Source organism: Pan paniscus, chromosome X (genome assembly GCF_029289425.2).
Source record: "Pan paniscus chromosome X, NHGRI_mPanPan1-v2.0_pri, whole genome shotgun sequence".
Lineage (NCBI taxonomy): Eukaryota > Metazoa > Chordata > Mammalia > Primates > Hominidae > Pan > Pan paniscus.
Window position 1 is genome coordinate 68,311,165 of NC_073272.2, and position 14,826 is coordinate 68,325,990.

At 46.3% G+C, this 14,826-nt stretch overlaps 1 protein-coding gene across 2 annotated transcripts in view; it reads left to right on the top strand.

Moving 5' to 3' along the window:
• STARD8 (StAR related lipid transfer domain containing 8) overlaps positions 1-14,826 on the top strand; it is a 78,056-nt gene that overhangs the window by 12,137 nt on the left and 51,093 nt on the right. For both annotated transcript variants that reach the window (XM_008970005.5, XM_055106379.3), the window contains exon 2: positions 5,554-5,587. In XM_008970005.5, coding sequence (XP_008968253.2) covers positions 5,554-5,587 — 34 coding nt within the window. The remainder of the gene's footprint in view (positions 1-5,553; positions 5,588-14,826) is intronic.

Below are 14,826 nucleotides of genomic sequence, written 5' to 3' on the forward strand. Positions count from 1 at the left end.
GAAAGGATGTCCTGGCAGCACTGGCAGGAAGGAATTAAGGGGAAAAGCGTCCGAGGGAGTAGGAAGTTTTGCCAAGGGGAGACTTATAAAACCATCAGCATTCCTGCGGCTATAGGTTGGGGGCCCTTTTCGGGGGTGGATGAGTAGGTATTAGATCACAGTCATCCTGGTGGATAGAGATGGAAAGTCAGGCTTTCTGAGAGGCCTTCTGTGAGGCCCACATACTCCAAGCCAGTGTGGGACAGCTTGCACCCTTGGGGGGAGACAGAGGGGAGGTAGGTGTTCTGGGGGTTCCTCAGGAGGCTGTCCCAGACTCTGAGTTCTATAAAAGCCTTCTAGAATTTATTGCTTCCATTGCTCTTTCCCAGCTGGGATTGTTCCTCATCCTCTCCTTTGTGATAGAAGACTAAGAATTGTCAGGCACCCACCTCTCATTAGGTAACAAGTCTGAAGCCCAGCAAAGAATTGGTCAAAGGTACAGGGTCAAGCGCAGAATGCCTGTGTCAGTCAGTCCTTCTTGAAACCAGCTCTCCTCTGCCCTTTTCAGGGACAAGATTGGCATCCTCCAGGGCTGTAGCACCACATCCCCAGCAGACATCACATCCCGAACATGAGCATATGTCTCCAGGTCATTGACATGGGGTTTAAAAGTGGCACCGTGACACCAGTGCTCCAACTTAGGACCTGGTGGCAGGCTCAATTGAGCTTCAGCCCACATACCATCCTCCATCTCTACTCAGCTGTCTCTGAACTGTGAGCTGCTCTAAGAAACCAGCCTGTGTCTAATTGACCCCTGTGTCCTGCGACAACCTGGCTCAACCCAGCCCCTATTCTAGGCCTAGCCTAGAGAAAGTTTGCCAAGTGCATAGAACACACATGGACTCCCATGCACATACAAGTGGCCAAAGCCACTGCACCCACCTTCCAGCTGAGAGACCCCAAGAGAGAGGAGTCAGCTCCAGAGGGCTCATGAGAGCCTGCTTTCCACAGTGGCCGTGGTCTGTGCTGGCAAAACTCAGGATAGGCCTGGGGGCGGTGAGAGCCCACTCTGGAAGAAGGGAGGGCCAAGCTGTGAATAGGGCTCTGTGTGGCCCGGCTGAGAAGGCTGGGGGAGGCTGGAATGTGAAGAACGTGCTCTCATGACTGCGGCCCTAGGCCTGGGTCTATGGCACAGGACTGGCTAGGAGTGAGGGGTGGGGATGTTGGAGGTGGTTAGGGAAGGAAGGGAGAGGTGGGGCAGAGAAACCAGGCAAGGCAAGGAAAAAAAGTCTCTCCAGACATCTCCTCAGATACCAGGGCAAGGGCTGGTCCTAGAGCCTGGAGGCTGAGCGAAGAGTATGCTGGGGAGAGTGAGCTCCATCCCAGCCACTTGTGGCTGAGGATGGCCCGGTTCTGGACAAAGCTTGTCCATAGCCTTTGCAGCTTGTCTCCAAACTACACCTCTCAGACCTCCCTACTTCTCACCCAGCAACCATCATTCTGTTTTTATCCTCCTTTTGGCTCTGGCTTTCGCATTTGCACTCTTTCAACGGGTTTCCCTTTTCTCTGAAAAAACTCATGATCTGCCTTTTATTTTTGCCTGGCAACTGTATCTCCCACTAGACTGAGAGCTCCTCCAGGGCAGGAATCACATCTGCTTTTGTTCATGTTTGCATCTGCAGGTCTACCCCAGTGCCTAGTGGACTGCTCAGAGCAGATGCTGCACAGACTTTTTTGAATTCAACAGGTCTAAGGGGAAATTCATTACAACAGGAAGATTTCCCCCCGTATACCCCCAAATAACTTTTTCCTCTGTTCCTGACTTCAGTTAATAGCACCACCATCCACCCAGTTGCCAGGCCAGAAACATTGGGGTCATCCTTGACTCCTCTCTTTTCTTCCCACATCCTATCATTTACTTTGGTTCTACCATGTAAATTGTCTATATATTGGTCCCCTTCTTCCTATCCTAAAGACCACTGCCCAACCCAGAACCTTACCACTAACTCTGGTCTCCCTTTGTTTTTCCTTCTTTCTTTCTTTTCCTTCCTTCCTTCCTTCCTTCCTTCCTTCCTCTCTCTCTCTCTTTCCTTCTTTCTTTCTTTCTTTTTGGAGTTTCGCTCTTGTTGCCCAGGCTGGAGTGCCATGGCGTGATCTCAGCTCACTGCAACCTCCGCCTCCCGGGTTCAAGTGATTCTCCTGCCTCAGCCTCCTGAGTAGCTGGGATTGTAGGCATGTGCCACCACGCCCAGCTAATTTTTTGTATTTTTAGTAGAGACAGGGTTTTTCTATGTTGGTCAGGCTGGTCTCGAACTCCCGACCTCAGGGGATCCACCCGCCTTGGCCTCCCAAAGTGCTGGGAGGCCACTGTGCCGGGTCTCTGGTCTCCCTTTCTCTAGTTTTGCCTAAGCCCCCCATTTCCAATCCATCCTTCACTCAACAGTTAGAGTAACATTCTGAAACATAAATCTGACTACGTTACCTCTCTGTTTAGGCCCCCTCAATGGCTCTCCATTGGGCTCTAGATAAAGTCTCAAGTTCTTAAGATGACCTATAAGGCCCTTCGTGATCTGGCCCCTAACCTGCTGCTTCAGATTCATTTCCCACTCTCTGTCTGGCACTCTGCTCTCCAGCTAGACCAAGGTCCTAAATGTGACAGTTCTGGGAAATGAGATGAACAGATGGGTGGGACAAACCACAGGCTTTGATACATCCTCATCCTTTTCTAGTCTCTCCCTTCTACCTGCCAGGCTCTTTGCCCCCTTGTCTTCTTGATGAACAACTGCTTAGCTTTCAAGACCTGTTCTAAACACTACTTCCTTCATGAGGGTCCTTATGACAATGTGCCCCCACTCCCAGCAACAAATTACTCCCTCTGCTCAGTTCCACAAGGCTTTATACTTTCCAGTAGCACTCACATTGAATTGTGATGATTTGTGCATGTAATCGACTCCCCCTCTGAGCTGAGAGTTCATCAAGGGCAGGGAATATGTCTGATCTATATGAATCCCTGAGTACCTAGCACAGGACTTAGCTCTGAGGAGGTATCTAATGAATGAGTGAATAAATAAAGGAATATATGAATGAATGACCCACTGGATGAGAAGATTGTCACCACTAATCCTGGTCTTGTTCTAGAGTGGCTGTCTTTATAACTTTTGGATTCTTGGCCTCTGGGTTCAGAACCTCCAAATCAGAGGGATATGTTCTACAACAAGGAAACAAAAAGGGCCTTCACTTTGTAGCAGAAATCTCTGATGCAAAAGTTCATATGCTATCTTCCCCTGTAAGTCTTTCAGCTACCAAAATAGCATCAAGATTAAGGTCAAAAGCAGAGTGGGACTCATGGGCCTGATCCAATCCAGGTTATTCTGGACCTCAGAGAGAAAAAAATAGAGTGCCATAAAATTGGGAGCCCTATTGATCTCAAGCACAGACTTGGTTCTGACATTTACCTTGACCTTGAGCAAATCATTTCACTTCTGTGCCCCATTTGCCTTATGTGTCACATGAAGATAATAAAATCTACCATGCAGGATGGTTGTAATGGCCAGAGAAGGTCACTCATTTGCAACCTATAAATCCCTAAATTTAAGGCCTACTTATCTCCTGAACTATCTGTAATTCTGTTAAAACTATGATGGGTTAGGCTGGTGGAGTGGGGGAGTAGGAGATTTAATAGGACTAGAGCATAGAGTACAGTCTGTCCCACCCATCAGTTCATCTCTTAATTTCCAAGAACTGTCACATTTAAGACCTCACAGGGGCCTGCTTTCTCCTTCTCTTCTACTCTCTCATCCTTTCTCATTCTTCTTTCCTCCCCCTTTGTCTACACTGAGAATTATATTGACTTGCTTAATCATAGTTCCACTTTGTAGCTTTGTAGCAAACTTTCATATCTGTTGCTATTGGTCTTTCTCCTCTGGTCATGCCGATCTTATTCTAGAACTTTTTATCTCCTTCACACTAACATCCCTCGAGGGTCCTGCCAGTGAACACTCGGGAGGACATCCCCCATCCCTCCTCTCTCCTGTGGCCAATTGTGGGCTACGAGGGTGGATCAGACCTTTAGTCATTTTAGGGTAATCTAAGGCTGAGACAAATCTTTTAGGATTAGGAAGCATTGTGGTCAAGTGTCTGCACCTGGTATGGCAGTCATTGTGCGGAGGGTAAGAGATAGACACATACTATGGCAACTATTTTCCTGATAACCACTTGGTTGGTTTAGAGGCTGGCTGTGTAAAAGGAGAACAGGCAAGAAGACCCTTCTACCTCTAAGAGGTACCCTTCTTTCCTTCCTTCTTTCTTTTCTCTCCTCCTTAACTATTGAATGAATGTCTCTACAACTACCATTTTAGCCCAAGCCACTGACATTGTTTGCCTGAACTACTGCAAAAGCCTCCTAACAGATCTCCCCACTTCCACCCTGGCTCTACAATCCACTTCCTACCCAGCAGCCAGAGTGACCTTTTGAAGGTAGAAATTAGATCTTGTCATTCTCCTGCTCTATATCCATCAATGGCTGCCTACTGTAATTTGAATCAAAGTCCAAATCCTTACCCTGGCCTTAGCCTCTCATAATTTGGCCTTCGTTTCTCTCTTCACCATCCGCCTGAAATGCTCTTCACCTAGCTCTTCACATTGCTGACAACTTCTTGCCATCTGGGTCTCTGCTCAAAGTTCAGCTCTTTAGAGAGACCCCTCAGGCCACCTCTCTATCCCCCCTACTCAATCACTCTCTACCTCATCCTGTCTTTAAAAGTTTCTCCTTCTTGGTTCTTAGTGATGCCTGAAATTTCCTTATTTCTTTGTTTACTTATTTATTGTTTGTCTCTTCCTACTAAGAGTTCAGCTGCGTAAGGATCTCATCTGTCTAGATCACTGCTATATCCTTAGCATCTAGTATAGTGCTCTGAAGGGCACTGGTACTGTATAAATATTTGTTGAATGCATGAATTTATAGAGTGCTTAATCATTTTTAAAAGTGCCTTTATGTACGTTAATTTGTCACAAAGCCTGTGAAGTCGGGATTATTGCTTTCCTAGTCTTATGAATGCAGATGCTGAAGCTAAAGAGGTTATGAGTGATGTTCAATGTCACATAATCAGTAAGCAGGGGAAGGTGACCCTGAACTTGGGTTCTCCAATTCTGAATACTGCCCTTGCCACCAACACATCCTGTTTCTAGCCTTGTTGATGCTATACCAAGGATGGTATGTGCCAAGCAAATGTTGACTTATTCTTTAATAATCTTTCTTATCAGGCCTCGGAACAGTACTGTGAGCTGTGGCAGAGTGTCTCCAATCCCCTGACCTGGGGGCCTTCTCCATTCAGGGACAGTGAAGTGAACCAGCAGGATCAGCCATGGGGTAGCAGAAAGTACAGTTGTATGGAGTGGGCAGCCAGGAGTCTGGGTCTGGGCTCCACTTTGCTCCTTACTTCATTTTCCTTTTCTTTGGACCTCCATGTGTCTTTCTGTAAAATGGGTAGATCGAACTTGCTAACTTTAAGATCGCTTTCAGTTCGGATATTGCATCTCTGCAATGCCTTGACTTCTTCTCTGTTTCTTTTGCAGTGCTTCCCATTGCTGCAGGTGAAGAAGAATGCTGGTAAGTACACGAGGTGGGCATTGCAAGTGGCATACAAAGAGACTGAGCTTCTCAGTAGTCCTCATGGGGCAGCCGATCAGGTCCCTGGGCAGCAGAGCCAATGGCCGAGATGCAAAAGCCGGAGACATCCTCTCTGTCTCCCTCCACTGGGCATTTGCTGTCCTCCTCGGGCCCTGCTTTTTGGCTCACGTGCAGAGCCTCTTTATTTCTCAGCCGGAGGTTTTGCTCTTGTCAGAGAGCCAGGGGAGGACTTCCCTCCAGAGCTTTCAGCAAGTGGCAGCCACCCATATACTTCCCTTGTTCTCAAATGCCTTCTTTCCACTGGGAAGTGTATTAGGGGTGAGAGATGCCTCAGGAGAGAAAACAGGTAAGTGGAGGGTAAAGAAAGGAGACTTGGAATTTGGGGTTCAGTGTCTGTTATATTCCCAGCACTTGCTTTATCTAGAAGGCTTCCAACAGCAGGAAGGCTTTGGAGTTCATTAGACTGAGGTGATATATATAGCCTTTTCCTTTTGCTCTCTCACAAGTTTCTGTGAGCCCAACTTCCCATCTTCCTGGTGCCTCTGGTGTCCTACTTGGGTGTGGATAAGTGGATGGCATACTGGGAGCAACTACCTTCCATTGAGAAGGATACAGTTGTCTAGAGAGGGATAACAGCTTTGTGGAGGAAGAGAAAGAAGGCTACTGGCCAGGGAAGAGTTTGGTGCTGGAGCCTGAACTCCTGGTATCAGCTGGGCTTTGCTAAGGTCATCGAGGCCATCCTCCTGGCTCTAGCCTGACTTCAGCCATTCCCATTGGCTCCAATTTTTCATCAGGATGAGCTCATGACTTGAATGAGCATAGCTTCTAGGAGACAGTTAGGATTGGGGTTGCCAAAACAGAAAGGCATCAATTAACAAGTGGCATGCTAAGGGCCTGTGCAAGGCATCTTGGGAAGACGTTGGAAGAGACAACCAGAACCCTTACTAATAAGGACCTTCCAAAGTAGTTGGAGCTGGTTTGGGCGAATCACGCCAGGATGCAGAGAGAGGATTCTAGTGACTTCCCAAGGATGTTTCCATCTTACGGCTCTGAGTTTTTGGGTGGTGGCTGCTACAAAACAAGAACTGATAGGTGAGGGGTTTATTTGCATTGCCATGACAGCAGAGAAGAGAGGATTTATTTTGAAACAGGAACACTGCTTTGATCAGCATACAGCATACATCTGCTTCTCCACTTCCCCACCCTGCCTTTCCCCGTCATCATCATTCCAAGGCTTCTTGCTGCGCAGTTTCTGCTTTGCAACAGAGACTTCTGAGGGCACAAGGTCTGTGCACTGCCCATACTAGGGGAAGGACACACTTCTCCATTTCAGAGACACCAGCTGCAAAGGCTAAAAGAAACCCCTCAGGCCCTGAAATAGTGACCCCCTTAGATGAATGCACCCACAGCTGCCAAGTTACTTCTTTAGAATATCTGTGCCAGGCAGAGGTGCCAGCACTGAGCTCTGGGAGGGTGGGCACCAAGTGGCTGAGTGGTCTGTGGCTTCCAGAGGAGCCAGGACTATCTTTTACTGGGTAGGGTCAGGCAGAGGAGGTTGCCACCTACAAAGCTGAGATGGGACTGGTCTTTCTGCTATTTCTTAGGTTAAAGTTTGAAAATGTCTATTTAAAGGCAAATGGGAACACATTGTTTCAGGCTGATTCAAAAACAATCTGGCATAAGTTATGAGTTTATATGGATGTGGAAATGGTAGCAGCAAGGCACTGGGAATCAAAGCACCTGGATTTTAGCCCAAATTTCATTATAGATTCACTGTGTGAGCCCAGGAAAGTAGCTTCCTCTGTCTGGGCTGGCGTCTACATCTACAAAATGGAGCTTATTGCATGGGACTCTTGTATGGATCACAATAGACAGCGCATTAAAAATGTCAAAGTACTGAACAAATGTGATTGTGAAATTTAGGTCAGGGGGTGAGCAGAACGCTTCATCTGTTTTATTACGTATTATTTGAGAAATAGGTAATACCTTCACAGGTTTCAAAATTCAAGAGGTACAAAAATACAAAGTCTCTTCTCACCCCAAGTCCCCAACCACCCAGCAGTCCTCTTAGAGGTGATCAGTGTTAGCAGCTTCTTGGCCCTCGATGAGTTTAGAAGGTCTGAATCAAGTGAGCTGTGCTAGATGGGACTGCGATGGGGGCTGGCACTGCCTGACTGGCCTGGGGGTGGGGCTGAGGGGAGCTGCAGAAAGGGTCGTGGAGCAGGAATCTCGGGGCAGGAAATATGGGGTGGTAGAATCAGCATTCTTTTGGGACCCAGTCTTGACTGTGCCACTCGTGGTGGAATGATAACAAGTAAGAGGCTTCCCCTCTCCGAACCTCAATGTTCTCATCTGTACATTGAGCCTGCCCCATTCTCCTAAGCCATTTCTCCCAAGTGTGACCAGAGCAGAACAGAAGTGGTAGAGGAGAGGACCAGCCAGGGACTTTTTAGTGACAAAAAAGCCAAAATACTGACTCCGGGCTGACAGTTGTATATAATAATTTCCCTCTTTCTCTCTCTTTCTTTTCTTTCTTTCTTTCTTTCTTTCTTTCTGTCTGTCTGTCTGTCTTTCGTTCTTTCTTTCTTTCTTTCTTTCTTTCTTTCTCTCTCTCTCTTTCTTTTCTTTCTTTCTTCTTTCTCCTTCTCTTTCTCCTTCCTTCCTACCTACCCTTCCTTCCTTCCCTCCTCCTTCTTCTTTCTCTTTTTTCTCCTTTCTTTCTTTCTTTCTTTCTTTCTTCTTTCTTTCTTCTTTTTTTCTTTCCTTCCTTCCTTCCTTCTTTTTTTTTTCTATGAGACACGGTCTCTGTTACTCAGGCTGAAGCGCAGTGGTGTAGCATAGCTCACTGCGGCCTTAATCTTCTGGGCTTAAGGGATCCTCTCACTTCAGCCTCCTTCCTCAATAGCTGGGACTACAGGAGTGCATCGCCACGCCCAGCTCATCTTCCTTCTATTACGATGAATCAAGCAAAGATTTATCTGACACATCATTGCTTTTGTTCTAGTGGTCCCACTGACAGAGGAAACCTTGTAAGGGCTGTCACAGGATCACTTGGTACCACCTTATAGGAGAGCATTAGGAATGTCCAACTGGCTTCAACACATGTGGTGCTGCCCAGGCCCAAAAGAATGACCTGAATTACCTTTGAAGTCCCTGCTATCACAGTCCAAGAAGCCACTAGCACAGTGTTTCCCAAATGTCACTTATTTGTGAAGCAACTTCAGAATTTTTGCCATCACATCATCCATGCCATTAAGTACTTAATATTTTTCTTTAAATCAACCTGATTTTAAATAATAACCTCACCCTAAGCCATAATATCTATGAAATTAGGTTTTGAGGCACTAGTTACATTTTTCCTAATATGTAGTAAATTAAATATATATCATGATGCAGATGCCAATGTACCACCCCAAATCATCCTATGCCAACATATATATCAAACACTGAGAAACACAGAGCTAGCGGTAGTAAAACCAGCAGCTCAGGAGGAGGTTCAGGCCTTAGGGACTCACTCCAAGACGTGCTACATGCTCTCAGGCTCCCAGCATCACTTCATATTTCTTCCAGACCCACACACCCTGTTGCTTGAGCACAAATTGCTCCTAAGATGGAAAGGTCCTGGAGCCTAAAAGGAACCCGCTTCCTCCAAATAAAACCCACAATTCAAAACTGCCTCTTAAGTGCTGAAGTGAGAATACTTGATTGGGGCCGGAAGCTCCAGGTTCCAGTTTTGGCTGTGACCTTTGCCAGCTGTGTGTCCTTGGGCCTGTCGCTTTCCCTCTCTGGGCCTTAGTGTCTCTAACTATAAAATGAATAGCTTGCTTTAAATGACCTCTAAGGTATCTTGCTGCTCTGAAATTCAATGACTCCTTGACTTACAAACCCCACACTCCGCGGAGCTCATTAGCTCGCTTACCAGCAGCCCACAGAGGTGAGGAGGCTGCTGACCTTCCCTCCCACCGCCTTTGCACCAAATCTTCCCCAAGGCCCCCTGCTCCCAGTGCACAAAGCTCCTTTTGTTGCCTGGAGCCATTCGGGGCTTCACTCCAGGCTCCTGCTGAAGTGGCTGAGGTGGCCTGGTGGGGTAATAGTTTGCCTGTAACAAGAGCCCCTGCTCGCAACCCAACTGGCTCCAGTCTGGCTGCAGGCTTGGCCTCAGCATCAGACTCATCCATCAGCTCCCCCAGACCCCTCCCCCAAGCTCTGAGACAGATTTGAACAGTAGAAAATGGAAACAAATACATTTATTTAACATGCTATTGGGTGTCTGTCACCTCCAAGGCTCAGAAGGGCAGTAGACAAACATACTAAGCATATGAAAGTCATCAGAATAATAATAATTCAATCCACATCCTTTCTTTTGAAAATGGCCAAATCATTTTTATAACGGAGTCTTGACAGATCTGGTCATTTAACATTTGTTATTTTACAAAGAACATTTGCAGGGCATGGCTTATCTAACATTTGACAGATATTTTACCCAGCAACTTGGAATAGTATAAAGATCTACTTAGTTAGGGAGCATCTGGAATTTATTATCATTTGAGACAGGAAATCTTTTAACCATGATCCACAGTGAATTCAGCCAAGGTAAAAATGCTGGGATGTGACTTGAGAGACCTAGGATCTAGTCTCGTCTCCATCATTAACTCCTTCTGCGACCTTGAGTTAGTCACCTCTGCTCCCTGGGCCTCAGTTTCCTTGTCTGCAAAATGAGAATGTTGAACTAGAGGGTCTCAAGATTTTGATTTTGCACCCTGACCCCCTCTCCTCCAGAAGTCAGGCTGAAAGGAAGGGGAGGTGGGGGTAGGGTCAGTGGAAAGGGCAATTTCAAGGTGTTCTTTGGGATGGGGGGAAGGATTTCCAGGCCTGTGGAGGAGTGTAAGGGCTTCTTTTGTGGCCTAAGGGGCTGGGAAGCCCAGGTTCTCAGTTGCTGTTTTCAAGAGTGCAAGACAGAATTAGGTCTAGGTTTAGAGAGTCAGGTCAGGTACATCTCCCTAGGTATAGCCTAGATGACCATTTTCACAATGTAGGCCACTCCAAATCAGGAGCTGGAGAGGGCATGGGAACTTCAGGTGGAAAGACAGGTCTGAAAAGGACCTGGGAAGTGCTACTGGACACTTCCACCAGAAGGTCCTGTGGATCCTTCAAACTCAACACTAAAGATCATAATTCTTTACCATTTCTCTGGAAACCTCCTCTTTCTCCAGAATCCGCTTTCTTGGTTAAAGCAGCCCCATGCACCCAGCCACTCCAGCAAGAATCACGGGCGTTACCTGGACTCCATTTTTCTAATTTGCTGCCATTTAGTTGTGTGCAGGGGACCTCTTCATAAGGCTTCCTAAATCTACCGCCTTTTCTTGTCACTCACACTAGCATAGCCCTCCATCTGGGCCCTAGCAGCTCTGGCCTTGATGGTTGCAACCGCTACCTAACTGGTCTTCCTGCCACCATGCTCGCCCTTCCAGTTCACCCTCCATACTGCTGCCAAAGTTCTCTCTTTAAAAGAAAAACTTAGGCATCCTCAAAAATCTTTGGTCATTTCCTACCTTTGGTCAAAGTCCAACTTCTTTGCTCTGGCATTCAAGGTCTCTCAAGCTTAGACAGCCTATCTTTCTTGCTTCCTTTCCCACCTCGTTCCTATATTTCTGAGCCCCATGGGACAACTCGCTATTTCCTAGACAGACAGTGAATTCTCATATTGGACTCTCCACTGAGTGTGTTGTTGCCAGCCCCCTTCTTGGCCTGTCAAGCCACACTCTGGCCTCCCTTTCCATCTTGTCCGTAGCTATTACATGATAAAACATCACACTGTTCTGCATTGGCCTCTTTTCTTTCCTGTCTCTCCCATAGACCATGAGCTCTTGGTGTACAATGGCTATATCTGACTGACCCCTGGATTCCCAGAACTAAGCATAAGGCCTCACATAAACAATGAGTCTGCCAAGAACTGGCTTTTATTTTTGATGGCATAGCAAAAGAACTTCTGGTAATCAGACTGGTGACTTCTTCCTTTCAGCAGACTTTCTTCCCTATCATTTCAGCTCTGAACTAGCTATTACAGATCAACATAGAGCCCCACTGGCTCCAGATGACAAAACCTCTTGAGACAGGGCCTTAAGGATCCAGTGGTTCCAGCCAATGGTGCAGATCCGTGTAAAACACATTTTCACCAAACTCTTGAAATTTGGAGGTCGCCCACATCTCAAGGCAGGAAGGGCACTTAAGGACTATATTAACCCATGCTTTTGAAACTGAGTACTGAGGAGCCCTAGTGTCCCCTAGTGTCTTAGGGGACATGAAAGGAAGACAGAGTTATGGGATATCTCATTCCTGCTTCATTCAACTAAACCTATTTGACTTTTTGAAGGTTCCATGAACATTTCATTTGGAGACTGGAGTTGGCGGCATTAAAGTTTCATTTGGAGACTGTAGTTGGCTGCATTAAATGTTGGCGATCATAGCTCGAATCTGGTGTTCAATTTTCCCTTTTTTACCTTTCCTGCTACATGCCCAACTTGAGCTTTGACCAAACTCCTCAGGTATGGTGAAGCATCCTTTTTCATTGTATACTGTTAAAAGTTCTTTATATTGAGCCAGAATCTGCCTTACAACAACTTCCACCCAGTGGTCCTATTTTCACCCCTTGGAAGTAGTGTGTTCCTTCTTCCTTAAGGCCAATCTGCTGTCATTTAGAATCTCCCAAAGTCTAAGGTAGGAGAGATCTTATAGCTCATACAGTCCAATGTTTTCGTTGCAGCTGGGGAATGAAGCCCAGAGAAACTAAGTGATCTGCACAACAGCATAGAGCTAGTTGGCAGCAAAACTGAGACTAGAACCCAAGTCTCTACTCATCTATAATGCGCTCCCCAGAATCTGTCCTTTCCTAGCTCCTAAAATCGTTTCTCACAGTCCTGATCACTCTTCGCTAGACGTACTCTTGACTGACAGTGACCAATGGCTGAAGATCAGCAGCTGAGCTTGCGAAAGCTCCATGGCTCCCAAGCCTTGGTCTGCCTGGGGAGAGGGCAGAGACAAAGCAGAACAAACTGGTGCCAGAAGCAGAGCCGTTCCCTCACCACAGCCTGAAAGTCATTCTCCTCATCCTTCTCTTCTTTCCATAAAACTAAATTCCATTCAAACAGCCCTCCCCCCATGGCAGGGCAGCCAAGGGGCAGCTTTCAGAGGCCCCTTCTGACCTGTTTGCTAAAGGGTTCCTGCTGTGTGACCTTCCACATCCCAAGCCCAGAAACAGGAAGAGTTAGTTTGGTTTGCTTTTTGGGAAGAAAAATGAAAACATAGGAAGTAGGGCTCCTGAGAACAGAGGCTTCCAACTCTGTGTTCATTTGTCCCTGGAGCAGGATATTTCAGGGAATACATTCCACAGGGGAAGGGAACAGCCTCCCTTATTAAAAACAAAACACAAAACCCTTGAAGGTTTGGAAAAAGAAAAAGGCCAAAAGGAGACTTTTAAGGAGGGGAGGGGCAATTGTTTTATAATCTCCAGCCCTTCACCCCCTTGGCCACTTGGAGCTGTCATACTTTGATCTCACTACCATTATCAGCACATCTGTTGCCCAGAGATGTCCTGCTCCCTTTAACCTATGGCCCAAGAAAGAGTCCAAGTCTCCTTTCTTGTTTCCCTGAGGATGACCAAAGTAGGCTGGCACTCAGAATCTTCAATTAAAACCAAGAAAAAACAGACAGTAATTAATTACACAATGCGCAAACAGCAGAACAACATTCAGGCCTTGCCAAGTACGTGCTTTTTGTTTTAAGAAGCCCAGCAAAAGCAGGGAAGTGCTTTGTCAGTCCCCAAATATCTCCCAGGATAACTACTTCATCGTCCCAGATACGCTGCCATAAGTTTGCCTGGCTTTTTCCTCTCTCAGCTGTCAGTCACTGGGAGGCAGATGCCATCTTGTTTCCCTACTACTGTTGCTAGAAGGGCAATACAACAGGTCTTTTACCAAAAACAACAACAACAACAACAACAACAACAACAACAACAACAAAACAACCTTCCAGAACCCCTACTGTTCTTTTCAGTTCTAGTTTCTGGGCTGAGGAACATGGTTAGTTCACAGATAGTTGCCAGGGTAAAAGTGTGGATCATTTTGGGGTGCCAAAGAAACATATAGCCCTGGAAGGAAACCAGCTCTGCCTACAATCTGGAGCTTCTACAGGTACACATGTACATGTGTCACATGTGTAGTGTGCAAACACACACATAGTCTATTTACCAAAATTTTAGTTTCATGGAATAACAAGGCCTTCACCATACAAAAACATACCATTGTCTCCCCTGAGGTTATGGGTAAGCAGAACCTCTTCCTAGAAGATGCTTCCAAGAGCATCTGCCTAGAATGGCTTGTTTTTTTCCAAAAAGATCTGGAGGCAAAATTTTCATATTAAAACAAGCATATAATTGTTGTGGAATAGCATAAAAAGTTCACATGAATTACCTGGGCATGATGGCTCACACCTGTAATCCCAGCACTTTGGGAGGCCAAGGCGGGTGGATCACCTGAAGTCAGGAGTTCGAGACCAGCCTGACCAACATGGTGAAACCCCATCTCTACTAAAAATACAAAAATTAGCTAAGTGTGGTGATGGGTGCCTGTAATCCCAGCTACTCGGGAGGCTGAGGCAGGAGAATCGCTTGAACACAGAGGCGGAGGTTGCAGTGAGCCGAGATCGCACCATTGCCCTGCAGCCTGGGCGACAAGAGCAAAACTCCGTCTCAAAAAAAAAAAAAAAAAATTTCACATGAATTCATAAGATAAAAGTGGAGACTTGAAAAAAAATTCTCACTTGTGGTTGGCTGTGTGAGATTCTCCTCCAGCTCCTCGGGCCTCTGTGGGGAATAAATTCTTTCTGTTCATTGGAGGTACTTTGGGGATGCAAAAGTCTGAGAGCCACAAAGTAAAACAGTAGGCTCCTTGAGGGTAGAAACGTCTCATTTTTCTCTGTATCCTCACATCTGAAACAGAGCCACCCACAGAGTGCTTGGGAACTATTTGCTCCATCCATGCATCCATCCATCCATCCATTCATCTATCTATCCATCCTTACCAAGAAACAAGCAAAAAAGGTAGCCTTAGAGTGGTGGAAAGAATACAGTTTCTGGAAAATTCATAAACCTCTGGGTCTGAATTCTGACTCTGTCACTTATTAGCCTCAGTTTTCATCACGTCTCTAAGCCTCAGTTTTCT